Consider the following 26,043-nt stretch of genomic DNA (forward strand, 5'->3'; position numbering starts at 1 on the left):
CTGTCTACAGCTTTCTCACAGGCTAACTAATGCTGTTTCTATCTCCTGGTTCCCAAACTTGCCGAAAACATTCAGTTTTACGACCACCGTGGAAGGCTTCCAGCTCCTCCAAACCTCTGGACCCCTTCCACAAACAATTCATCTTTAGTATGTATGTGGCCCGTCTCCTTGTGTGGGGGTCCCTGGGAGGGCTTACCACAAACCCCGGCAGTCGCAGTGCCCGGCAGCGCGGTGCGTCTGCCCACACCTCATGTTGTGTCTGTTCGGCACGCTGCTGGGGGGGCGGGTGAGAGAGCAGCGGCGGGGGGGGTCGGGCAGCATCGAGCTCCGAGCTACCCATCTGTCATACGGACTTGGTAAGGTCTACTCACAGCACCGCAGATGGAAACGAGATGAAAGTAAGGAAAAACACCTAGCAGGGAACCCAAATGGCCAATAAAGCTGTGAAAACTACGTGAGAAGTCAAAACATGGACTTGTCCGGGGTTCCTTGGTTCATGGGGTCTTCCCTGTGACCGCGGTGGGCGTCGCCGAGCAGGGTAATTCCTGTTGAAGCTGACTGAGCAGGGAAAGGTATGCCGGGCTTGGCAGTGTCTGTTTGGTAAGAGGTAGGCAAGTGAATAGTGAATTTTTATTTCAAAGAATTTGTTAAAAACTGACTTCTGGGTAAAGATGTCAAGGATGAACGTGCATTCAAGTTTGTATACTCTGCCCCAGGCTACAAAAACCACGTGATAGGAATCTTCGGTTCTGCTTTCTGTCCACAAGCTTGACCCAGAGCCTGCCACGGCTGGTCCTGCTGTAGAGCAAGGACCATCGGCTGTGAAACTAATTCAAAGTTGCTTATTTTATCTCTCTGTTGTGTCAAAAACCAACACAGGATCATACTTTTTGGAGTGCTGCACTTTGAATTTTATTAAAAAACAAGCAAACATTTCCAACATATCAAATGCTTTAATTCACATTTCTTTGTCTGTAGGCATTGACGACAATACAGAGCAAACACAACAAAGTGAGTAACGCAGGGTACTTAAGTGGTAGGTACATGGCACTGTGGCCGGGGGGAGGGGGGGACAAAGTGCAAAGGCCAGCTGGCTGCCATCTGGGTTGACCCTGTGGGCTCAGAGCCAGTTCAGCCGGCTCAGGATCCAGGCTGCTCTGAAGGCGCTTAAAATAGAATTAGAAATCAGAATGCCCATCGTCTGGGGGGCTCATTCAAGCAGATCAAATTCCAGAGAAAGACTGCTGCCAGAGCCCGAACCAGAGGAATGAGATCAAATGTTCTGATGAGCCACTGGCCTCGACTACAGCGTGGCCGCCCTTCCAGCAGGAATGTTCTCACGTGTCGCACGGTCTGCGCATGTGACGGATGCCCTGTTGCCTGGACAGCGTGAGGGGAACAAGGGCAGCGACCTAACTTGCCAGCTCTCCTTTTCAACTTTCCACACTGGTCACCAGAAAGCACCACACAGTGGAAATTTCCTACGGTTCATCTTGCTCAGTGTGTTCTGCGTGGACGCTTCCCTTTAGTGGCGAGGCAGCCCAGAAGTGAGCCACACAGACTGAGGAAGTATCTAGTATCAGCAATACACTTCTGTCTACAGCTTCCAGGTGACTCACTTTCTTCAGACGCTTCTGCAGGTGACTAAGGTCACTCATTTAAGTTTTGCGAACTTCTGTACGAGAGAGGGACATTTTTGGATTCTTTCTTCAGATCCCATCAAAAAGGGATGTACCTTTTTGATAACCGCAAACCGCATACACGGATGACAGGGCCATGGGGGGTCAATGTGTGTATGTGTGTGTGCATTTACAGAACTAAAATTAACTAAATACTCAGACCATTTCTACACTAAAATTAGAAACGGGAGGAACAAAGGTTAAGCCAGTGCTTCACTACTCAACAAAATGCCTTTAAAACTTGAGAAATAGCCAAATGGTCATATTTCAAGCAGCAACCAAGACCTTCCAATTATTTTTCACCAAAAAACATGAGGTTTCCGAATATGTACAAATCAGCAGAAAATGAACCAGGTGACAAAAATCATTAGAGTAGTGGCTTCCAAACCCTTAAAAAACAGGAAGAATTTTATCTACTGGGATCTGATCTGAAGCAGCGTCCAGCAGGGGGCTGCACTGAGTGAAGTGAGAAAGCAGGAGCCCCTGGGGGTCCAATGCAGGAGCCCCCAGCCTGCTTGTTCTCTGGGACAACATGGATCACAGTCCAAAATCTGCTTCCACGGAAGGATCTGAGGCTACCCATTTTTATGTAATCGAGTCTAGACGGATACATGAATTTGGAGAGGATATGAACAAACTATTCATAGAATTCCTCTAGAAGAATGATTTAGGGGGAAGAACACAGTGGAGTGAAGGCAAAACAATTTTAAGAAAATCCAACTAATTCCATTTTTCCGCCAGGTATCCATCCAGCAAAAGCCCTGGGTGAGCACATGAGGTACGGACTGTCAGTGCGCATCACGGGCACACGGGGCGCCTGTGCATAAAACCAGAGATGTCTGCGTCCCACCTCCAGAGACACGCATTCCTCAAGTCAGGGCCTGGGCTTCGGCATCAGAGGCCATCAGCAGCCCAGGGGCTTCCGCCACTGCGGACGATGTGCGGATCACATTTTGAGAAACAGGAGACGGGCCTTAAAAGGAAAACCTGAGAAAGGCAGGGGCATACTTTAAAAGCAAAACCAAAACCACTTCTTCCGTCTTGTCGCAGAGAACACACCTTCATTACTGGGACAGAGAACAACACTCTTTTTTCTTTTTAAATTCCTAGGTATTTTTGAAAATAAATCTACCTACATTCTATGGTCCAAAATTAGGTAGAATTAAAAAAAGTTCCGATTATAAAGTGCTGGTTCTTGCTTCAATATTGTCATTTCAAGGAAAAACCACACAAAACTATCACCTATTCGATTGACCTTTTTGGCCGAACAAGTAAAAATTATGTATTCGGATCCACATGAATCTGTAAATTAATATAACCTTTAAAGTTTTCTAGTTAGTGAAAATTTAAAATTCCATAATATACAGTAAATACAATTGTACTTTATATTACGAATGCAAACTATTTTTCTTTTGACATGCTGGTAATATTCATTTTTACAATGCAAAAAGGACTTTACAATTTCTGAGTCACAGAATATTTTACAACTCTAAGTAGGCAAACATACTTCAAAAAGCAAATACTACAGGTTTGACACACCTTACAAAAATAAAAATAAATAATTTTGACTATAAAATTTTTATAAACATTAGCTACATTAAGGGTTGGTTCACAGCGAATTGTTGCAGAAAACCTAAAACTCATTTAAGATCGTGTAATCTCACTATCAGACAACCTGTATTTTAAAACATAAGTCAGTTTGACTTGTACTGAACCTAACAAAGCACTGAAATGATCACCATCTACTTATGGGATCCGTAAGAGCTGCCAGGGAGTCAGTGTTCGAGCCGCTAAGCTGAAAGAGTTAGGAATGCACCAGGACAGCAAAGGACGAGAGGAATCTAAAAACAGACATGGAGATATGCTCTATTTCATATATTCCTTCCTGAGAATGTAGAATTTGTTATTAAGTCAAGACGATTTAAAATGAAACAGGAAAATACTATGGCAAATTAATTTTGCAAAGTACAGAATCCCTGCTGACGTTGACGTTGGCTACTCTAACGTGTAACTTGCAAACGTGAGCCTTGTAAACTGACCTTATTTAAAACAAGACCTATGCCTACCCATTTATTTGAAATGCTGGGTAGTACATGTGCTTTGCTAAAATGGTATTTTATGCTATGGTATTCAGAAATAACTTTCCTAAATGAAAATAAGTCTCAATGACTGAATAAGGCAACAGAGAAACTTCACAAAGGGTCAGCAGGGAAAAAACCTCACTGGATTATGAAAATTGAAAAAACAATTTGTTTAAATACACGAGGGTGTTACATATAGACCTGTTCTAAATGCAATGTAACATCAGGGTTTGAGTATAGTTTTAACAAAAAAAACCTAGTTATTTTGGTTATTTTAATTCTGATATCCCAAACTATCCACTTTGATTCTACAATTAGTACTATGGAATTATACATAAATTGCAGCCTAAAGCAAAGTGAATTTAACAGTGTATTTATAAAATGTGACATCCGTAACAATGGTGACCATGAGTTAAGGAATAAAATTCATTATACTCAAAACATGATCAGCCCATAAAAGAAAATCTATAAAACTCTCCCATCAACCTTGATGAAGGTGTATGAAAAAGGTGAAAACAGATCTGCTCAAAAAATCTTTCAATACTAGAATTTAGCATCTCTTATTGAGATCTGGAAGAGATTAATTTAAGCAGAAAAGAAGTATTTTATATATAAAATGCACTGACTACTGTATCACTACTAAGTTTTTCCTTCAAAACATGGCCTCAGCCTGAGGGTGACTGAAATTTAAGTTTATGGCAATTCATGGATGACAGATCCATAACAGATCCTCAGAGGAAGCTAATGGTGTTTTGGGGGATACATTCTAGTCTTTCAGGGATTAACGTCATGAAAGACCACCAAGCCCACAAAACGGGCCATTTGTTAGAAAAACACCAGGCTGGAGGCCCAATGGGTCAGCCTCACTGGCCTGCGGGAGCAGGTCGGTTCACACCAGAAGAGCGCCCTCTAATGGGGAACCATAAGACTAGCCCTTCAGTAAGTTTCTGGCAAATGAGGGTCAGATAAAAGAATGAAATGAAACTTTCAGTTACGCAAAAGTTGTTTGCCAGTGCTTTCATTCCCCTTTTTAAAAAACATATTAATATTTCTGAAGAATGAGACTATCTGGGTAATATATATGTCAGGAGAATTAAATTATGGGTTTTAATTACTTAGTCCATAGGCTACATTTCTGATTGTGACTAGCTGATTTATGTGATAATTTAACTTATTAAATAAAGCCATATATTGTAAACACTAAACACAAGTATACCACAATGAAGAAAATAAATAAATAAAAAAATATCTCTCTCATTTTAAAATAAATATGATACAAACATTTTAGCACAGGATTCTGTCTGCTTCCCCAAGAGGATTTCTGTTAAGTACTTTGGATATAAAAGACTACTGTTCTTCAAAATACTACAAGACCACTGAACTTTTAGAAGTTACCAGTCATTACTGAACTTTTTTTGAGCAACTACTATGGCTAATAAATTTTCTGCAGTACTTTTTCTGAATTGTTGATACTGTCTTTTACTCAGGAGAAACTGGTCAACAGTCTAGCTTGGAAACCCTCACTTCCAATCCAAAGTGCTCTGAATGTTAATCTTTACCAATTCACCTACGTGGCTGTCTTCTGGCTACACAGGGCTGAATTCCAGCTCAACTTGGTCTTTAACAGGGTTAAGCAAGCAACATTTGGGGGTCTGAAAATGCTCTCAAGATAAGAATTATAACAAAAATTTAAGTACTGTCTTTCTTTAACACTTCTCCTTGTAGGTTTCCTGGAAATAGATCCTTCCGGATCCACTCAGGGCTGGGCTGTAGGAGGTCTTCAGAGACAAGCCGCAGGAGAAGAGCCTGCATTACCCAGGCTGGTTTGACACGAATCATCTTTCAAAAAAGCAGGTTCATTTTTAAAATGTTAGGAATTAAGATGGCAATGATTTTTCCACCTACTTCTTGCCGGACGTGTAACGTGTCCATCAAATGTGTATTCAAGAATAAGGAATGAGGGCGCATGGCTCAGAGTGAGTCCCACCCTCAAACAAAAAGCCACGAGAAACACCTCACCTTCGAGTAATTAACGTTCTGTGACTTTTTAAAGTTAGTCCAATATGACTGGGGTGTTTTGCTGAAAAAGGAACAGGCGTCTGTAAACAACTGGAATTTGGCTGTTTTTGGAATGCTATTTACATAAATGTATCCCCATTATACTACCGGTGAAGGTGAAGTTCAGACTGAACAGCTGACAGGGGACTTCTCACTTCGGGACGACCACGTTATCCACCTGTGTGCGAGGCCCTCCTCTAACCCTGCGTCTCCTCATCCGTCAGCTCCGTCTCCTTTATGTCCTCTTGATCTGAAGTACTGGAGATGTCGTCATCCGTCTGTTCTCCAGAGAAATACAGCATCAGCGCGTGTGTCTTGTGAGTTATGGTGACGGTGCAGGGTCCCTGGGCCCACGGCTCCCCGTCCACCTGCATTGGCATCATGGAGCTCTTCAGAATCAACTGGGGTTAGGGAACAAAAAATGAGAAAAAGTCAGTCCCGCGAAGTTCAGAAAGGTCCTCCTTAGTACTATCATCCACAGTCCCTTAACCCTTCTTAGGGACAATTCTTAGCATTTTGTTCTTAGAAAAGTAATCTGAATATCTCTTTACTCATCGTTTATGGGATTCTGCTCCACTGAAAGCTTTGTTTCTTCCACACCCCGTTTCCTCCCCATCACACCCAAGCCTTTGGCGGAGGCCGAGCAACAGTGCGGCTGTAAAGCAGTGTTCAAGGGAAGCTGGAGAGGGTGGATCTTCTACAGATCAGTGGCCTAGAAATGGACTCGGACAAGAAGTCACGGCACGTAGGAACCGCAGAGCAACAGCTCACCTACCCGCACGGTGTGCGCCTGGCCTATTCGGAAAGGGTTTGCCAGTTTCACTTGGATCTGAGCACAGTGGAAAGAGCCGTACACCCCAACGACCTCCAGCAAACCGTCATCATGCCTACGGGAGCAGAAGGGAAACACGGACTATGTGAGGCAAAGAAGGAAAATCAGCCACGTGAGGACAACTATGTTCTCACAGAGGCGGACAATCAGCTGGTTAAACATTTCATATTAATGAGGTACGCAAACAACAAAAATCAGAAGAGAAAATATTAACAGTGTACCGAGAACAAGGGACAAGCTGCTTTAAAGGAAAGATGACATACCAAATGCGACCACCAATGTACCCACCTGGCCAGAGGGTAAGTCTCATCTCCCATCCCTTCCCACAGTCTGCAGCCACCGCCCCAGTATCCGATGTTCAGAACTATGATACCTTCCAGGTTGGGCAGTTCGACTCGCTCGCCATCCAGTTCTAGCTTTAAAGAAATCCGAGCAGTTCGTTACCAGGGGGTGTGCTATTTCCAGACACAGACACTCAAGATTCACATCCATTTCCATCCATGCAGGACGTCAGAGACGCACGTGTAAGAGACTACTGCCTACCCACTGCCCCCCAAGGAATCTGCCTTCCTGTTCAGTGCTTATTATAATACATTAATTAGAGCATTTTAAAAATTTTTTTACCAAGATAGAATAGCACAATTTTTGTTGAGTCTCAGTATCTTTTCCCAGCCTTCTCTCACGCGCTGTTCCAGGAGCACCCGACACTCTTCCCGAACTACTCCCTTCCTTCGCTGCCAGGAGCCGGACTCTCCTCCCCTGGGTTCCCTCCTCAGTCACTACCGAGAGCCCCGCCTCCTGCCTCACACTGGCTACATGCTAGGCTCCTTGCTCTTCTCAGGCTGCAGACTGGAGGAAAAGCTTAGCCCCTGACATGTCGTGAACTGTCCCCTCATGCTGACAGCGCTAGCCTGCTGGTCCGGGAGAGGACTGGGCCAGATCTGCATGACCTACTGCCCATAATACACTTCCAGCCGACTGCGGCCCCTGAAACTCCCATGCATGGCACTGAGCTCACGTGAGGCATCCTCTCTGTGGCCCCGACCATCGACTGCCCAGGAGAGAGCACCCCGGCCCCAGGTGCCTAAGCCAGAAAGCTGGGGTCAGCTTTGGCTTCTTCGCCTTTACCCTCCACTTCTAAGTACCTACCGTCTCCATCACTCCCAGTCCCACACACCCTCCGCTCTTCCCTAACGTGTTCCTACGGGCTCTGTCCTCCTCCTCATCCCTCTCCGAGCAGTGCGATAGGTGCTGCCATTCCCCGATGACAGCCCTTCAGTGCTTGACTTGTGCTCGGGATGATCCAAGTTCTTTAACAGGCCAATACGGACCCTCTGAGATTTGGCCTCAGCTCTCGCCACTTTCCCTCCCACAAGCCGTCCTCCAGCTTGAACTCACGCAAACACACCAGGTTCTTACTTCTGGGTCTCTGCACATGCTCTTCTTAGCCGAGAACAATTTTCTTTTTTGGGGATGGGGCAGCAAAGCAAGGTTTACTGAGCGATAAAGTTTATTGAATGATAGAGTAAAAAGCTCCCAGAGAGGGAGGGGACCCAAAAGGGTTGCCCAGCCTCAAACAACTTTCCCCTCCTTTTGCACTTAGCTATTTCTTACTGAATTTTTAGATTCCACCTTGTCACTTCTTCCAGACTCTGGTTTCAGTCACTTTCCCTAGACAGTTTCTCCTGCCCCTGGGCTGTGCATTGCTCTTATTTATTCTCCTAAGACCGAATACCTTCCATATCATGTCACCCCTCATGCTGTACTGCAACGTGGTTTAAATGTCCTCCCTTCTCTCCGCACCGTAAACTTAGTGAGAGCCAGGGATTTATCACCCTATCCCCAGCACCTAACACAGTGCCTGGCGTTTGGTAGGTGGCTTCACAAATAAATTTTGCATAAATACAATATCAGACATACACAAAAGTAAAGTGTTACCACGTTTGCTTCACTATACCAATGCTATAAGAGCCCAGGATAAAGGAAATACGATAAAGCGGAAGGGAACTGTTTTTATGGCAAATCTTGCCACTCGTCCTGTCCCACGGCTGCAGTCTGTGAACTCAGTGTGAGTCTGACAGCCACGGCCTTCCCTGGCCTACGTATCATCAGGCTCCTCGTGTTCCCTGCTCCTTGTTCTCTCTCTTCCCAAGCTGTCTGCCTGGCTCTTCCCCTCTGACTTATTTTACTAGTTCTAGGTTTCTCTGTACTCATGTCTTTGTTGGCACACGCACCCATTACGGATTCTTTCTGGAAGCAAGCAAGGAATACAGACAAGGCTTTGCCATACTGTGATGTTAGGGATACGGTAGCAATAAGCACTTATTAATACCCTACTTTTACTGTTCATGCATCTTTACACTGCTTTAGTATGCGAGAAAGATCGATACATCACAACCATGATATAAATCACATCCTGCGTTTAAACTTCACTCAGAGTCCCCGACGAGTCAGGCACAGTGTGAGACTGTTTCACATCTGTCATCAAGTACGAATGGAAGCTGTCCAGCATCAGCTAAACAGAATGGAGTTGGAGAAACCTGGGTTCAAATCCTGGTTTATGTGTGTATTTGGGCACTGCGTGAATTTAGGCAAATTACTTAATTTCACACAATTTTCTCCTCTGCATAAAATGGGAATGTAATAGTACCTGCCTTACAGGGTAATGGTGACGATTTAGGGGGATAATATGTATAAAGCACTTAATAACATGCCTGGCAAACAATGAGTACACCATGTATGTTAGCAAAATATGTTAACAGAAAATTCAGTACTTCTGTTTAAAAAAAATGTTTATAATTCAGAGATAACCTAAAACTTTAAAAGCTTACCTCAACTTTTTTATTCAAATCTTTACATTCTTGCACTAAACAGTCTCTGGTTCCATAGAATAAATAAACAGCCTATGAGAAATGGACAGAAAAGGGGATATTAAAGCAACGTAACAAGCTCTGTAAGCAAGACAAAGACACTGTTGCAGTTTCCTGACATGCCCTTCCAGCCGTGTTTCCTTAGAGTTGACCAGATTCTAGTGGGAAGAATGGGCACCATTACTTTTGAGCTGAATTAGCCCATTTTTCAGGGGGAATGTGAGATAGGAGTGGTTCGTCCCAAATGGTGTTTTCTGCCAGTTTATCCAAAAAGCTGCATTTTATAAAGAAATACTATATTAAAATAAGAAAATTCTACCTTTTTCTAATACTTCAGATTACTTACTGAAAGAAATACAGATCAATCTAATGAACATTTTATAAACACTTTGAATACAGAAGGGTTGATGGAAGCACTGAGATGTTAATTACTAATCATACAAACAGCAACACTTACTGCCTTAGGAACTATATGAATAAAAGGCACTCCTAATTTGAAATATCTGTGAAAAAACCAGGAGAAAAACCGTTTTGCATTTAATTTTCACATCCTGCTGCTCAATCACCAAAAGTCCTTGAAAAAAAAAAAAAATTCCAGGGGGCGCCTGGGTGGCTCAGATGGTTAAACGTCTGCCTTTGGCTCAGGTCATGATCTCCAGGTCCTGGGATTGAGTCCTGCATCGGGCTCCTTGCTCAGTGGGGAGTCTGCTTCTCCCTCTCCCTCTGCTTGTGCTCTCTGTCTCTCTCAAATGAGTCAATAAAATCTTTAAAAAAGAAATTCCAAAATCAAACTTCCACCAAAGGAAATCACTTGTACTAGAAATCAGAGTGACGACTGTAGTTAAAAGCCATGGTAAACAAATTGTTCCTTCTCTTACGTCATCTGCCATTTTGGAGTTTTTTTTTTTTGAAGCTAACGGAAACTCTTTTTCCTCTAATGGCTTCACCCAAACTTTCTCCTGCCTAAAATTTCTTTCCAGTTTTAGCTGCCGTTTAAATAAGATAAGCGATCATGTATCTTTCCATTTAGTTGCCACCTAAACAAAATGTGCTGTAAAACGTTCTCTGAATTATAAAAAGTTGGTCAGAGTTATAAAACACTGTCATAAAATTACATTTAAGGATCTAATTTGACAGCCTTACACAAAACAGAGCAGGTAAATGCTTCCATAAGTAAGTGCTTTCTGAATCTACTTGAAAGAATGCTAGATAGAATTAAACTATTGATTTTTACTGTACCTTCGGTGATAAGCAGGAAATGTTATTTTATCCCACACACCTTATTAAGAATTCTGCTAGAAAACAGAGATGGTGCCTTCTCGCGATGAGCGTGAAAATTGAGAGCCATGAGAGCATCAGGTCCAACGGAAAAATAGTTGTTCATTGTGAATTCCTGCGTAAAGGGGTAAGAGGGAGTAACGGATTAGGCTTTAGTCTAAGCCTGCGACGTATGATAAATATGTAACTCTTAGTCTTTATGTTCTTTGTGAAGATTTAATACTTTCTGCATTGAGTTTTCACTTAAAGCTGATGCTATCCAGTGAAGTTTCCAGAAATAAAGCTTCAGTTCAAAGGCTGGTAGCAATCCACATGCATTTCACTTTGCTGTTCTGGTCAATATGCTATGCCTCAGATCTTACCGTCCAGCCCGGCTCTGCTTTGCTTCCAGGCTTTCCACGCCTGTGTTCCCGTCACTTGTGCTTTTTATTTTCACTGCAGCTTGCAGGGTCCCCGCTTCATCTATTTCCCACCCCGCATGGACCCCTCGTGTCCGCCTCCAGCTGTCTTGGTCCTGAGCACTAAGCCTGCATTTCCAACTCCTGTCCAACGTGCCACAGCCTCGACATTGATGTGCCCCAAATCTAACTCATTTTCCTCTTACTCAAACCTGAAACTTTTTCTTATCTTGGTTAATGTCATTTCCATACATGCAGCCGTAACAACCAGAAGTGTGGTATAATGTGTATCTTCTCTCCTCCCCTAATGCTGACCAGCTGCCAGGTCTCCCTCAATTCCACCTCTAGAATGTTTTCCGACTGTCTTCCTGCTGAGAGGCCCCTTGTTCCGCCCTCATGCAAGTTTCCAGGCTATTTTCGCTCCATCCCCAGCTCCATCTGCTAGAAAATACAGAGCTGCCGTCTCTGCAGCAGTTGCTACCCAGGATCTGCATTCTCCGGGATCTCTTTCCTCTGCCTGGAGAGTCTTTTGTTCCTTTCTCTGTTGATCTAAATTGTGTTTACCTTGTAAGGACCACCTCACATGTCACTTCCCCTGAAATCTCTCCTGCCCGATCTGCCGGGGAGGCATGGAGCGCCCTTGCTGTCTGTTTTCCCCCACAGCTGACTTGGGGGCTGAGCGTGTGGGTTTCTCTTCTGCTCCGTGAGCGGCCCCGGAGGCAGTAAGCACTGCGTCTCTGTACCCCAGCACCGTGCCACCCACGTACAAGGGCCACTCCCTCACGGCTGCGGAAACCGCTTGCAACGGAGGCCCTCGACACATACCTTGGGTTTTCTTAAATTGTAGTACCCTTTGTTCGTTACTTGAACCTTCCATCTAAAAAACAGAAATTTAAAAACAAAGGTGATTATCACCAAATTAACCGTCAGTCAACTATCATGATTACCAGTCAACTCCGGACGCCTGGAGATGAGGTTCTTCTATGAAAACAGCATTCGAAAAAATAAGCACATTTCTAAGTGACAACACAAATTCTGAGGTAAGTCCTCAGCCTGGTGTGACTCCAGCCCCTCAATAACAACACAATAGACAACAACAAAATAAAAGCCCAGCACCTGTGGATGAGTGCAACTAACACAGTCTTATGTTCAAACTACACAGGACAGCTACACAAGTCTTCACTTTTAAAGCAACCGATATTCCCAAAGCTCCAGAAATCCACCTTTGGGGGAAGTACCACTCACCTGTCTAGTCTAATAGCGTCCGCTTCCATCACGTTTCTCAAGACCTGCGCGACCGGGACCTCCCCTGCGTACCCCGTGCCCCAGCCCAGGGTGTTGGACAGATCGTTGCCTGTTCCCAGAGGCAAGACCGCAACCTGGGGAATGTACTTTTCTTGTCCCTAGAAAACGGGAGGTACATGTTAGATTTTTCTCTTCAGACCACTTGTTGGCTCACAGTATTTGGTAAAACTCACAGACCCAAGAAAGAAAAGACACCAACATAACGACTGTATGTTCTCCTGAAGGCTATAGGAACTGCTTAATCATGAAACTCAAAATTGGCAATGTCTTCTAACATTCCTCCACAGAATATAAAACAGAACCCAAAGACCGCATCACGGTCTCGGAGCCGCTGCTGTGAAAGGCACATGGGTCTCAAAGATCGATACCTTAATCTTCATTTCATCCACCGCGTCCAGGACCCAGCCCACGGTGCCGTCCCCTCCACAGACAAGCACTCGGGCTGAGTGATAGGGAAGAAGCGTACAAAGCTGCAAGGCTTTGATGGGGGGAGTTTTCGTTACGTCAAAAACCTAGAAATGAAAGAAAAGGAAAAATTATTTTTATCCAATACCGTCCTCCGTTTGTGAGGATGCCGTCCCTCCAGATGAGTACGGATACGGTTGAAGAGCAGTCCCGGCTACGATGTGCTGAACAGTATGCCGGACTCCTGATGTTCCTTACAGAGCATCCCGACACCGACCCTACTTACAGCGAGTGAGCCTCACTCTGTTGCCCAGGAAGCTGAGGCGCAGGGAAGTTAAGTAACTTGGCCGCGATTCCCCAATAATTACGTGCTGGCATACAAACTCAATCCTATGGTGTGTCCGTGATACAACACTGTCTCCTTCCTGTTCTCAAGAAACCAGAATGTGCTAAGTTCATCTTTGCCCAGTATTTCATACTTTATACTGGATTTTTCAAATTCATCACTAGTGCAATTTAGTGCATGTTTCTGGGAAACAGTTTTGCAATATGTGTAAAATGACACAGAGATGCAAGGATCCTTGATATCCACAATTCTGTAAATGATCTAGGAAAATGTTCCAAAACCCAAAAATGCCTGTTTATAAAAGTATTCAGTGTGGCATTATTTGCAGTTGTAGAATCTTAGAGACAAACTCAACCTCCAACAGCAGGAGACTGGATAAACATGCTATATCCGTTCAGTTAATTATCCTCATCATTACACGTGTAATTATGAAGACTCTATCACACCATAGATAAATATTCTTTAAGTAATGAAAACAATACAAATTTTTAATCTAGTTTATTGTTACTGTAGTGTTAATATGGAGATGCACAGATAATTCATGGAAAGAACACGGACAAATGAAAACAACAGATGTGTTCCTGTGGGGAAACTGCAGGTGATTTTCTTATTTTTTTTGTAGTTTCCTTAAGTTGTACAATGTCGAAGGGGAAAAATACAAATTGGAAGGAAAAAAGCGCATTTCTGATCATTACATGGGTGGTTTATAAACGTTTTTCAAAGTAGAAACAACTACCATGTAAACTCAATGCTGTGATCCTTATATTCTTGTTTTTTAAATTGAGGTATGATGCGCAAGTAACAAAATGCTTAAAGTGAACCCATTTAAAGTGAACAATTAAATGATTTTTAGTAAGTTTACTGAGTTGTGCAACCACCACCACAATCCGGGTTAGAACACTTGCACTGCTCCGAGAAGACCCCTCAGGGCTTGGGTGCAGCCACTTCCCTCCACTGTCCCTGCACCTGCCTTTTCCGGACAGGCCTGGTAAGCAGAGCCTCTCTGGGTCCTTGCGTCGAGACGCCCTCACTCAGCATGTTTCTAAGGCTCAGCCCTGGTAGCATGGATGCATTAGTATGTCTCTGTTTATCACGGAGTTACATTCCCTTGTGTGGGGACAAATCTGGTTTTATCAATTTGCCGGCCGATGGAGAGCTGGGTTGTTTCCACTTTTTGGCTATTATGAATATTGCTGCTATGAACGTTTGCATAAAAGTTTTCGCGGAACATGCTTTCATTTCCCTTGGGTCAGCTGCTAGAAATGGCATTGGCAGGTGGTACGGTGAATTTATGTTTAACTTTTCAAGAAATTGCTGCACTGTTTTCTAAAGTCGCCACATCATTTTATACCCCACCACAAAAGCACCCCTTTCTCCGTATATCTGAATGGCTTGATACTTTTTAAATTCTTTCTATAATTGAGTGATGACTGTTTTAAACATTAACCACAACTTAGGAAAAATGAAAGGCTAAACACTACAAGATTAATACAGAGGAAACTTTTCTCTTTAGTTACCTGGACTGGGTTAAGGAGGATCCTAAATTCTCCCAGCAGCCCTTCTCCCATGTTAGTTCCACTACGAGAGTTCGCCAGGATTATTAACGGGGTCCACTGCTTTCCAAGCTTAGAGGCTAGCTAAAAAAATTAATGCGAGTGAAAAGGGTTTAATATCTCAAAGATGGTGAACAATAAAATTGTCATTTCTTGGTAACAATAGTGCTGTAAATTTGCTGGGAGAAGCACAACTATCCCAGTACAATGAATACAATACATAAGACAAAGAATTCTAGGAATGGAAAGTGAACACAAGAGATGAATAATTTAACTTGCACTTACTGTATTCATCCTCTTCTCCATTATTCTAGATAAATCACCTGGTGATGCCTGGATACTCATGTAGGAAGGAACTAACAAGGTAGCGCATTCCAGTACTAACTCAAATTGTTAGCAAGTTTTGACTGGAACAGAGTTAAAAATCTGTCTTTCAATAAGTCTCCTTCATTGTTCTAATTTTGCCTCCTAAAGCTACTAGAAGTAATTTTACTTGTTCTTCCACAGAACTTGTGCTCCAACACCTGAGGCATTAGATCTTTTATCAGTCTTGTCTCCGAGGTGATCCACTCTAAGTTCTTTCAACTGTTCACAGATTCTCTGTGCTCTCTTACCTTGACTGTCCTTCGCTGGATGTATTTTTTTTTTTTAAAGAAGATTTTATTTATGTGACAGAGAGACAGCCAGCGAGAGAGGGAACACAGCAGGGGAGTAGGAGAGGAAGAAGCAGGCTCCCAGTGGAGGAGCCCGATGTGGGACTCGATCCCGCAACACTGGGATCACGCCCTGAGCCGAAGGCAGACGCCTAACGACTGTGCTACCCAGGCACCCCGGATGTATTCTAATGTATTTTAGTTTGCAAGTTGTTGTTGTTGTTGAATAAAAAAAAAAATTAAAAATGGCGTAGCTCAGAATTAGATTCAAGAATCCATATTTACACAAAGGCCAAAGTCAAATGAAATTCTTGTTCCTCTAATCTATCCATTTCCTTCTTCTCCCCTTCTCCTTGTGGATGTAAACATGAATGGAGATGTTCCACAGTCTTCCCTAGTGATTCTCATCCCATAGTGTCTCAGATTGAATTCAGATACATTAGGGGACTGAATGTGTAAAAAATATGTATCATTAACATTAAACGTAATGCTTTAAATTTTTTTTTAAAGATTTTAATTTATTTATTTTAAAGAGAGAATGAGCATGCATCAGCTGGGGCAGGGCAGAGGTGAGGGACAAGCAGACTCCGCACTGAGCGAGGAGTCCGGGCTCGATCTCAGGACCCTGAGATCACAACCTAAGCCAAAACCAAGACTCAGGCACTCAACTGACTAAGTCACTCAGGTGCCCCAATGTTTTTAAATTTTAAAATGCCTTTTTCTTTGGCAGGAATACTGCCAAAGATGACATTTAAGATATAAAATCCTAATTTGGAAAAAGACACAAAATTTAATTTCAAAATAAAATAGTTCAATTGGGGCGCCTGGGTGGTTCAGTCAGTTAAGCGTCTGCCTTCAGCTCAGGTCACGATCCCAGGATCCTGGGATTGAACCCTGAGTCAGGTTCCCCGCTCAGCGGGGAGTCTGCTTCTTCTTCTCCCTCTGCCTCTGCCCCTCCGTCTGCTTGGGTATTCTCTCTCTCAAATAAATAAATAAATAAAATCTTAAAAAAAAATTCAATTATTTTGGCATATTCAAGTCGGAAATAAATGCAAATTTTTATAGTTACCCCTTAAGAACCACATAAAGACTGAGAGATACATTTGTATCAGTTCCCAAACACATATATACTGCAATGTCACTGACAGCTTTAATGTTCAAATTATGGGTAAGGAGCACCTCATGTGCAAGGAAAACTTCTCTCTAGGCACCCTACATAAAGTTCCAAGTAGAAAAATTCTGTTAGAACAACGTGTAAGGAAAATCCATGTCTTCTTTTCGTGGATAGTAATAATGAATTTCAAAGCTGCCTGCTCTCTGAGTCATCCGAGGACCTGCCCCAGGCCCACTGCATCAGAGCTGGTGAGGGAGGCACACTCAGGAACCGCAGGCAGTGGCTGAGAAACCAGTAAGAGAACATTTCCAATTTCCCTTTAGACATGAAAGGACTCAAGAGCCAGACCCTGCGGCACACCCCTGAGCGCATGGCCGGCTCTCCAGGCTGCTCTAAGGGTTCTCCCCTCAGCGCCCTGTACCTGTCGCGCACTGACTCAAACGGCTTTATGAAAATCAATTAGGGCAGGAAAAATGAACTGATTACCACGCCATAATCCATTTTTCTGTCTTTACGCATCTGATTAATAGAGGTCAAATAACTTGGGGGGATGATGAGGTTTCTGAATTCTCCAAAATCACATTTTTCATTCTTCAAGCTATTTTTCATGCACTCGTCATGTACTGTTTTCTGACACCAAATGCACCTGAGGGAAGGAAGAAACAAAGACAGTAATTAATTTTAAACCATGATTTTAATGATGTGTAAACCGATCATTCCTGTCAAAAAAATTAATAGTAATCTCATCATTCTTAGACATAAAATCTAGCAAATAAAAGATTTATAACTCTCTGAATAGTGAAAATGAGCCATCAAGTTTAACATACTTGGCAGTGTAATCTAATAGCGGTTTTTAAAGTGTGGTCTGGGGCCCCCCAAAATCCTTTCAGGATGACTCTGAGGTTAAAATCACTTTAATAATAAGGGGTGCCTGGGTGGCTCAGTCAGTTAAGTGTTTCCTTTTTTTTTTTTTAAAGACTTTATTTATTTATTTGCCAGAGACAGAGAGAGAGAGAGAGAGAGAGAGAGCGCACGCGCATACAAGCAGGGGGAGTGACAGAGGCAGAGGGAGAAGCAGACTCCCTGCTGAGCAGGGAGCCCGATGCGGAGCTTGATCCCAGGACCCTGAGATCATGACCTGATCCAAAAGCAGACACTTAACTAATTGAGCCACTCAAGCGTCCCAAGGTGTCCGACTCTTGATCTTAGCTCAGGTCTTGACCTCGGGGTCATGAGTTCAAGCCCTACATTTGGCACAAAAAAAAATCACTTTAATAATAATACCAAATTGCTATTCCATCTTCCTTCTCTCAAGAGTGTGCAGACCCAACGCAGAAGCAGACATGAGAATCTAGGTGGCCTCTAACCCAAAAAAGTGTACCAAAAAAGTAAAACAGTGTAGCTCTTCTCACTAAATTTTCATTAAAATATTTTGTTACATTACTTAAAAAATGAATAAACAACTCAGTTTTTATGTGTAACATGGTGAATGCCAGTAGACATAATGCACATAAATAAAAGTGGGTCTAGAACAGTGGTTCTGAATCTTAATTTAATGCTGCCCTGGCCTGGGTCTTTGAAGTGTTCCTCAGGGTCCAGTTTGTCCAGTTTGAAAACCTCCTAACTTATGACCATGTGTGAACACTCTAGTAAATATAGCACAACAGTCAATTTCTTGTTGGCAGTTAATACAAAACTAGTCTATATGTTTGCATTTGAAATACAGACAGAAGACATTTACATTCAGATTTGCCTCTCTGGCTGGCTGGGTGTGGGTGTGGAACAAGCAGAGAATAGCCCTGGAAAAGGTCCTGGGTTTCCACTATTAATCTGCTAAGAATTTAATCTACTCACAGACAAGGCAAAGCTGACAGTATGGACAAAAGCAGCCAGACAGAAAATAATGGTTATAATTAAATGAATTAAAAAAAAAAAAAAGAAAAGAGGATAAAAGTCTTTTGCCCAAGGTCAACCCTTTCAGACTTCTATTTTAAGGTTGTTTTTTCCGGTGGATGTTCAGATTTGCCAAGTGATTATTGCTATTTGCTCAGGAGTCCTATTTACTGCTGAAAGAAGTGTTATCTGCAGGATCTGTTAGAGAGAGAACTGTAAAATAACTTGCGTGTGTTCTGTTAGTACTCGCTTTCAAACTAAGCCTGAGAAACCACAAGGGACTGCTTACGGCGGCCCAAGTACACCACCCCACCTACTGCGTGCGCTCGACGCTCTCAAACAGGGTACTGTTATCGAGAATAACCTGAAAGGTCCCCCTCAATTATTACACATTGCTGTCCTCTGGGAAGCAAAGTGGGGCTGAGGGATGAGAACATTCCCCTTTCGCTCTATAGTCTTCTGTACTGCTTGAGTTTCTAAAAAACTAGAATATATTCGTGAAGTCCCAGTATAAACTTTTAAACTTATATTTTAAATAATACCAGTGTATCAGAAAGACAGAAAATAAAAATCATGCAGTGACAGTTCCTCTTAACTTTTGGAGGTACTTAGTTTTACTGTGCACACGTGCTTATTTTTCAGGAGGGATATGATGTGTATATATATCTGGATAGTACTTTTCTTTCCATGTTATCATGAACGTTGTCCTGTGCCATTAAATATTTTTAAAAAATATGGTTTGTAAAGAATGTATATAGCACCACATCATATGGATATACCATAATTTATTTAACCTTAAAAAAAATAAGACTTTTAGACAGTTTGTGTTTCTAAGTACAGACAACATGAAGAACAACCATAAACATAAATGAGGTCATTTCTCTGGAATCCTAGAAGTCAAGTTACTGACTCAAAAGGCAGGCATTTTCCCAAGATTCTTTTCTTTAATAATTCTTTAATAATTTTTTTGAGTATAGCTGACACATAATCTGTGCATTAGTTTCAAATACACAATACAGTGACCGATATGTCTGGCCAGCGTGCTTGTCAGTGGAGATGTCCATCATATCTAACGCTTGCTAATCATGCACATTAGTATTTTTAATTTTTTGATAATTTGACAGAAAAAATTTTTTTTGTTTTAATTTGGAAGTCTTTTTTTGTTTGTTTGTTTTTAAAGAGTTTATTTATTTATTTGACAGAGAGAGAGAGACAGCCAGTGAGAGAGGTTCGGAACAGAAACAGGGGGAGTGGGAGAGGAAGAAGCAGGCTTCCTAGTGGAGCAGGGAGCCCGATGCGGGGCTTGACCCCAGAACTCTGAGATCACGCCCTGAGCTGAAGGCAGACGCTTAATGACTGAGCCACCTAGGCGCCCCATAATTTGGCGGTCTTTGATCACTAGGTGAAGCTGAATATTTTTCTGTCTGCTTCTGCGAATTGATTCCCGTCCTATATTCGTCTTTACTAGCTGTTAATAACTGCATGCACTTCTTACTGATGTAGGATGTCAACCTCTTTCTGTCATATTTACTGCAAACTTGTTTCAGCTTTCTTTTAAATTTACTTTTGAATGTACTTCAGTTTATTTTTTGATAGATCTCTATTTCCCTTTGTGGTTTATTTAAATGCTGTTATGCTCTGAAATCCTTCACCATTTCCAAACCCGACACTCGCCTATTGTCCCCCCATTCCCCCCATTCAGTTGTCATCTCTCTGTCTTTAACTCAGTGCTTCTGGGGCTACGGGTTCCGCTGAGGATCTCATGAAAGTGTCTGGGTTTCTTGGAATCTTATCCACCTGTGAATGAAGAGCCCCTGATTTAATCCATCAGGTGTTTATTTTGGTACATAGTATGATATGAAGATCTCATTTTTTCCCCCAAAGAGTACCTGTCCTAGCACGATTAACAGTCTTTTCTGTCCCCAGTGATTCGGGACACCTTTATCGTTTACTACATTCTCATAAATTTCACAAAAGATTCTTTCACCTAAAATGATGGCTATTATCAGACTTGGCTCTGAAAAGGTACAGCCAAAACGCTTGCTAGCTATGCAACATCATACTTTTCCTTACAAATACCATATTCAGAAGTGAGACTGGTCTCTTTATGTATTTTGTGATTAGTGTTTATCATGATCTAGATTTCAAACCTGATGGGAAACTAAGACATTACTAATAATGCCTTGATATTTTAGTTTCAGCAATCATGTCATTGACTCACTGCTTATCTTTTTACTTTGAAAAATTTTAAACCTACAGAGAAGTCAAAAGTATAGCAAAAATGACCTTAAGCCAACCCTTCACTCTGATTCTTTTTTTTTTTTTTTTAAGATTTTATTTATTTATTCGACAGAGATAGAGACAGCCAGCGAGAGAGGGAACACAGCAGGGGGAGTGGGAGAGGAAGAAGCAGGCTCATAGCGAAGGAGCCTGATGTGGGGCTCGATCCCATAATGCCGGGATCACGCCCTGAGCCGAAGGCAGACGCTTAACCGCTGTGCCACCCAGGCGCCCCCACTCTGATTCTTAATTTTTTCCCCCACAGTTGCTTTATCTCTTTCCATGTGACTCATATATTGCTGAATCATTTGAAAGCATTACAGACATTAAGAGATTTTACCTTTCAATACTTCAACAAGCATTCCAGAAAATAAGGATGATGTCCTTTTTAAAATGTTTTGCATTAGAATTTTTCCCCACAGTAAACGTAAGTAAGCTCACCACCTATACTCCAGCATTAATACCTTACTGTAATTGCTTTGTTACATTTCTATCCATCTATAGATCCATCTAAGTTTTGGTGTCTTTCAAGTAAACTGTAGGTATCAGGATACTTCCTAAATACCTCACCAATCAGGCATATCATTACCTAGATTTCACCATTTATAGGTTTTTTTCTTTTGATGTAAAATTTACATGTGATGAAATGTACAAATTGGTACATTTGCTGAGTTTTGACAAATGAACATTTTCATGTAATTAAAACCTTTACCAAGACAACAGAGCATCACCCTATGTGCCATTCTTGTGCAGGAGTATGATTTTTTTTTTAAAGAAGCTTTTTTTTTTCTTTTTTTTAAAGAAGCTTCATAAGGGGAAAGAAGAAACTACTGGCAGCGCTGCTTCTGATTTTCTGCAAAGCTCTCTGTTGGTGACGGCTCTCTTCTTTAGTTTGCTGGAGGAGGCGGCAGGACTATACGTGAGGTTGTGATGTTCGTGTATGATGTTCCCAAGACAGCAGGGGTTGGCCAGCTACAAATACATGTGCCACCTGATTTTGCGGATCAGTTTTACTGGCGCACAGCTACCCCCTTTCATTTATGTCACGTCTGGGGCTGGTTCTGTACTATGATGGACAGTGAGTTAAGTGTCTGCAAAGCCTAAAATATTTAGTTTTGGCTCTTTACAGAAGCCCACCTCTGCTCTGGAAGATGATCTGGTATCTTTCACTGTTTCAGATAAAGAATGAAATGTACAAGCGAACACAGAAACATCAAGTTTAAGATCAGAGCCAAGACTAAAGTGGCCAATGTAATTACCTGCTCAAAGTCAGAAACTTTGTTTCATTTATCAGTGTGTGTGTGTGGNATGTACAAGCGAACACAGAAACATCAAGTTTAAGATCAGAGCCAAGACTAAAGTGGCCAATGTAATTACCTGCTCAAAGTCAGAAACTTTGTTTCATTTATCAGTGTGTGTGTGTGGGGGGGGTAGGATGTAATGAAGTAAAGGTCTTATCAATAAAAAGGCACCTTAAGTTTTCCTGACAAGACATGGCATACTATGAGGAACAAAGGTTTATTTTAAAAATGTCATGAATACTTATAACACAATTCCCTATTTTAGTCAGAAGAGAGGTGGGAAGAAGAAAAGGAAGACCAGGGAATGGGTGTAAGATACTAGGTGCAGAAACACATTGTAGTGGTTGGAGGCAGATGCAGGAATACACACACAAGAGAAAAAATCTACAGGGAAAGTAGAATGTGGCACAGCGCTGGCACAAAATAGACGATCACTATGTGAAAAGTAAATAATGGCTGAATGAGTATAAATGAAAGGGCCTTTGTCACTTGTTCTGCAGAGCTTAACTGGTCTGCAGGCTTTAAAATCCGTGATTACCTGAGTCTTTATAGTTCCCTTAAGTCTCATACTTAGATCGTGATACAGACATGGCGGGAGCCCTTGCCAGGGCTGGATAAAATCCAGAGAGGGACAGTCTGGCTTGTGTTTAAAGGTTCTAAATAGATATTTATTTTGTTTATTTTTCTGAAATATCTCATTCCTACAGAAGGTCATAGCAGACAATAATCCTGCATAACATTATTGGCTAAATCAGAACACTGCAGAACATTCAGGACACTATGCTCTTTTCTCCTGGGAATAATAAACACTTCCTAAATTATACAGAGATGGTTTCCACCATGGGTGAGAGGTTCAAGCATGCTGGGAACAGACTGCTCAGTAACTGGTAAGAATAAGCTCATGAGGAAAAGATCATCACATTCACTGTGCACAACATTAAGGACAGAGGCTGATGTTGTAAAAGATACATAATAGAGCAGTGGTCCTGCAACTTCAGAATTACCTGCAGGGCCTGCTAGGGCAAAGACTGCTGGTCTCGAGGCCAAGTTTCTGATTCAGTGGGTCTGGGGTGGAAGGAGGGTTGCCAGGAAAATAAAAGATGTTTGGTTAAATTTCAATTTCAGATAAATAAACAATTTTTTTGGTATAAGTCTGACCCAAATATTGCAAGTGTCTTATTTGGTTCGCTAAATCTGGCAACACTAGAATTTGCATTTCTAGCAAGTTTCCAAATGATGCTAATGCCACTGGTCTGGGGAACCTACTTTGAGAGCCACTGAAATATAGGATGTTATGTCATCAAGGAGAAGGAAAAACTGGAGCCTGGCGGTGAGTAGAAGATCAGGTAAGGGATCCTGGAGGAAAGGGCACGAGACGAGTCTCTAAGGATGCCTAGCAGCTAGCCAGGGGAAGAAAGCCTTGAGAAAGAGAAGGGCAGAACGAAAAAACGTGATATTTTAGGGAAGGCACAGTCAGCTCGGTGTTGCTGGCACATCAAGTTCAATGCAGGTGGTGGTGGGTAAACCTGGAAGGGCAGGTGGGGTCCGGAGAGCACGTAAGATCCTGGGTACCATGGTAAGTACTGGAAGTTTACGCTGAAAGCCCATCAGGGTAAGTGATGGGAGCAAATGAAACGGTTCACGCAGAGTAGGGACCGGATCAGATACACATTTCTAAGATTCTTCGGGCGGAGGATCAGAGCACTAGGATTATTCGTTAGGAAGTACGTGAAGCACAATTATTTATGGAAGCCATTTTTATCTAATTCTGCACAGACACAAAGAAGGGAAAGGAATAAGATGCAAGTCATGTCTTCTTTCCAACCAATCCCAGCTTCTGAAGACTACAGCTCACCTATAGAGAGAATTATGAAATTTACTTAAAGATGCTGGTAACCTAGCTCTCACTGATGCCAAAAGGACAACATCTAAATTCGAAAGATACCAAATAAAAATCAATGGTTATAAAACTCTGTAGTTGTTTAAAATATCTTTTTGAAAGTTTTTCTTAAGTCTAAAGCTGATGCATAAAATTGTTAAAAATAAGATTTAAAAATAGGTGTTGACCTAACAGTGCTCATGCTAAGTTAAAAAAAAAAAGGATGAAGTAAAATAAAAAATAAAGATAAAAAAGTAGCTTGCCATCCACTGTCAGCTTTCTATTTTAGTTCCTAAATACTAGGGCCCTTTCTACCTGTCAGAAATAAAACTCACGACGATGAAGATGTCCAGACCTAAGGCTGAGCCAAAGCTAGGATGTCGGTATCCCTAACCCTATCCCGGGGGTTAGAAATCCCAGACACATGTCTGTTTTACCACCAAGTAAAATTCTCTCAACTGTAAAATGAGAGCAGATGATTTGCAAAGCAGCCTTCCTTCTTAGTACCAGTATCTAACAACAGCAAAGGACGTCTTCCCGTATTTTCAGATAGTATTTAAGAACATTAATGTGTGGTCCGGTGTGTGTATATTTAGAAGCCGCTAAAATATTCTTGGCTTAACCAAGGACCCTTGCCTGAGATGCTACATGTCCTGGAAGGCCATCTGGCAAAAGTAGAGTCCCTCTAAGCGTTCTCTTTCACTACAGCAGCGATATCTATATTTGAAAAAGATGCTTCCAAATCTGCCACGGAATGACACTCGTTTTCACTGCCCATTCATAATACCACACGGAGGAAGGTCAGTTTCTTGAGTCTAGGGAAAAGCTCATTTGTCCATACTTCGATTCTCCTTAAGTAAAATGGAGATAATCAATAGGAACAAAAGCTAAAATATAACACACAGCGGCTATGAAGGCTGCAGCACTTTGAGACCTCTGGATCCAAGTTCAGAGCCAAGTTTCATTACCCAAAAGGGCAGGCTTGCTGAGGAGTGGGGGCTGGATTTATCGTCTGGGCAAATGACTACCGCAAAGCTGCCCTGCTTGTCCAACACCAGGCACGTTTATGAGCTTGTTTCCTTGAAGTGGGCAGTTTAGGCCATTTGAGGAGATCAAGGCAGGCTTCTCCGCCCACTCCATGAAATCCTGACTCCCACGCCGCACTCTGGGGCAGCGAGGCCCCGCAAAGGCCTTACCTGTAATCGCAGAGCTTGGGTTGGCTGCCGCACTGCTGCTTGCAGACCACACAGTAGCTGCACAGGGGCACGTTGCCCCGGATCCAGTGGTGGGGCATGGCGTCCAGGGCCCTGCCGTCACTCTTGAGCATGATCTCCTTGCACGGGAAGCGCTTGTCGGCCTTCTTGAGGCAACCCTCGTCCACGCGCAGCCCGCAGCAGTCGCAGAAGGCGCCCAGCAGAATGTGCTGCGCGCACACGCAGCAGTAGGTGGGCTGGCTGAACAGGTCCGTGTCGCGCCAGCCGTGCTTGCTCTTGCGGAAGATGTCCCTGCGGTGCAGCTGGCGGCGCGACCGCTGGAGGCTGCACCAGAAGGTGATGAACACCGGCAGCAGCACCGAGCACAGCGTCCACAGGACCAGGTGCCCGTCGGCAAACAGGCCCTCGTAGGGCGCCGGCCGCTTCTCCCCTTCCATCTTGTCCAAGGCTGATTTCTAACTGACAGAGAAACAGGCGGGGTCCACCCGGGGCTCGCGGTCCCCGCCCGCCCTCCGCCTATCAGGGGACCCCGAGGGCACCGTCTGCCCAGGTGGCCCCGCTGTCACCAAGGAGGCGCGCGCGCCGCGTCTGCCCGGCCGTCCGACCCCGGAGCCTCCTGCTGAGCCGCGCCGACGGGGCGGCGCCCAACGCGGTCACGCTCCTCCCCGCGTCGGGCACCGGAGAAACGGAGAGGCTTCCTTCGGCGGGGAGGCGGCCGCGGAGCTGGGCGCCCGGAGCTCTTGGAGCGGTGGCGCACGTGAGCCGCGCGGCGCCGCCAGCGTCCGTGACCGTTAGCCCGGGACCGGCACTCCGCTCCCGGGCGCAGCCGTGCGGGCCAGGCGCGGCCTCCCGCAGGCCCCCGAGGCCTCCCGACCGGTTCCCGCCCGCCTCTCGGGCCCTACCT

At 43.3% G+C, this 26,043-nt stretch overlaps 1 protein-coding gene across 1 annotated transcript; it reads right to left on the reverse strand.

Moving 5' to 3' along the window:
- Positions 1-873: 873 nt before the first annotated feature.
- Positions 874-26,037, reverse strand: DGKE (diacylglycerol kinase epsilon). Its single transcript, XM_002915642.4, has 11 exons — positions 25,122-26,037; positions 17,059-17,218; positions 14,770-14,889; positions 12,870-13,013; positions 12,442-12,599; positions 12,022-12,073; positions 10,800-10,913; positions 9,482-9,553; positions 6,939-7,066; positions 6,594-6,705; positions 874-6,219 (listed from the first exon to the last, which is right to left on the reverse strand). Exons 1-11 carry the CDS (start codon positions 25,574-25,576, stop codon positions 6,016-6,018), a joined length of 1,719 nt encoding a protein of 572 aa, XP_002915688.1. The 5' UTR covers positions 25,577-26,037; the 3' UTR covers positions 874-6,015.
- Between the last annotated feature and the right edge of the window lie 6 nt (positions 26,038-26,043).

This window comes from Ailuropoda melanoleuca, chromosome 13, assembly GCF_002007445.2.
Source record: "Ailuropoda melanoleuca isolate Jingjing chromosome 13, ASM200744v2, whole genome shotgun sequence".
In the NCBI taxonomy this organism is placed as follows: Eukaryota; Metazoa; Chordata; class Mammalia; order Carnivora; family Ursidae; genus Ailuropoda; species Ailuropoda melanoleuca.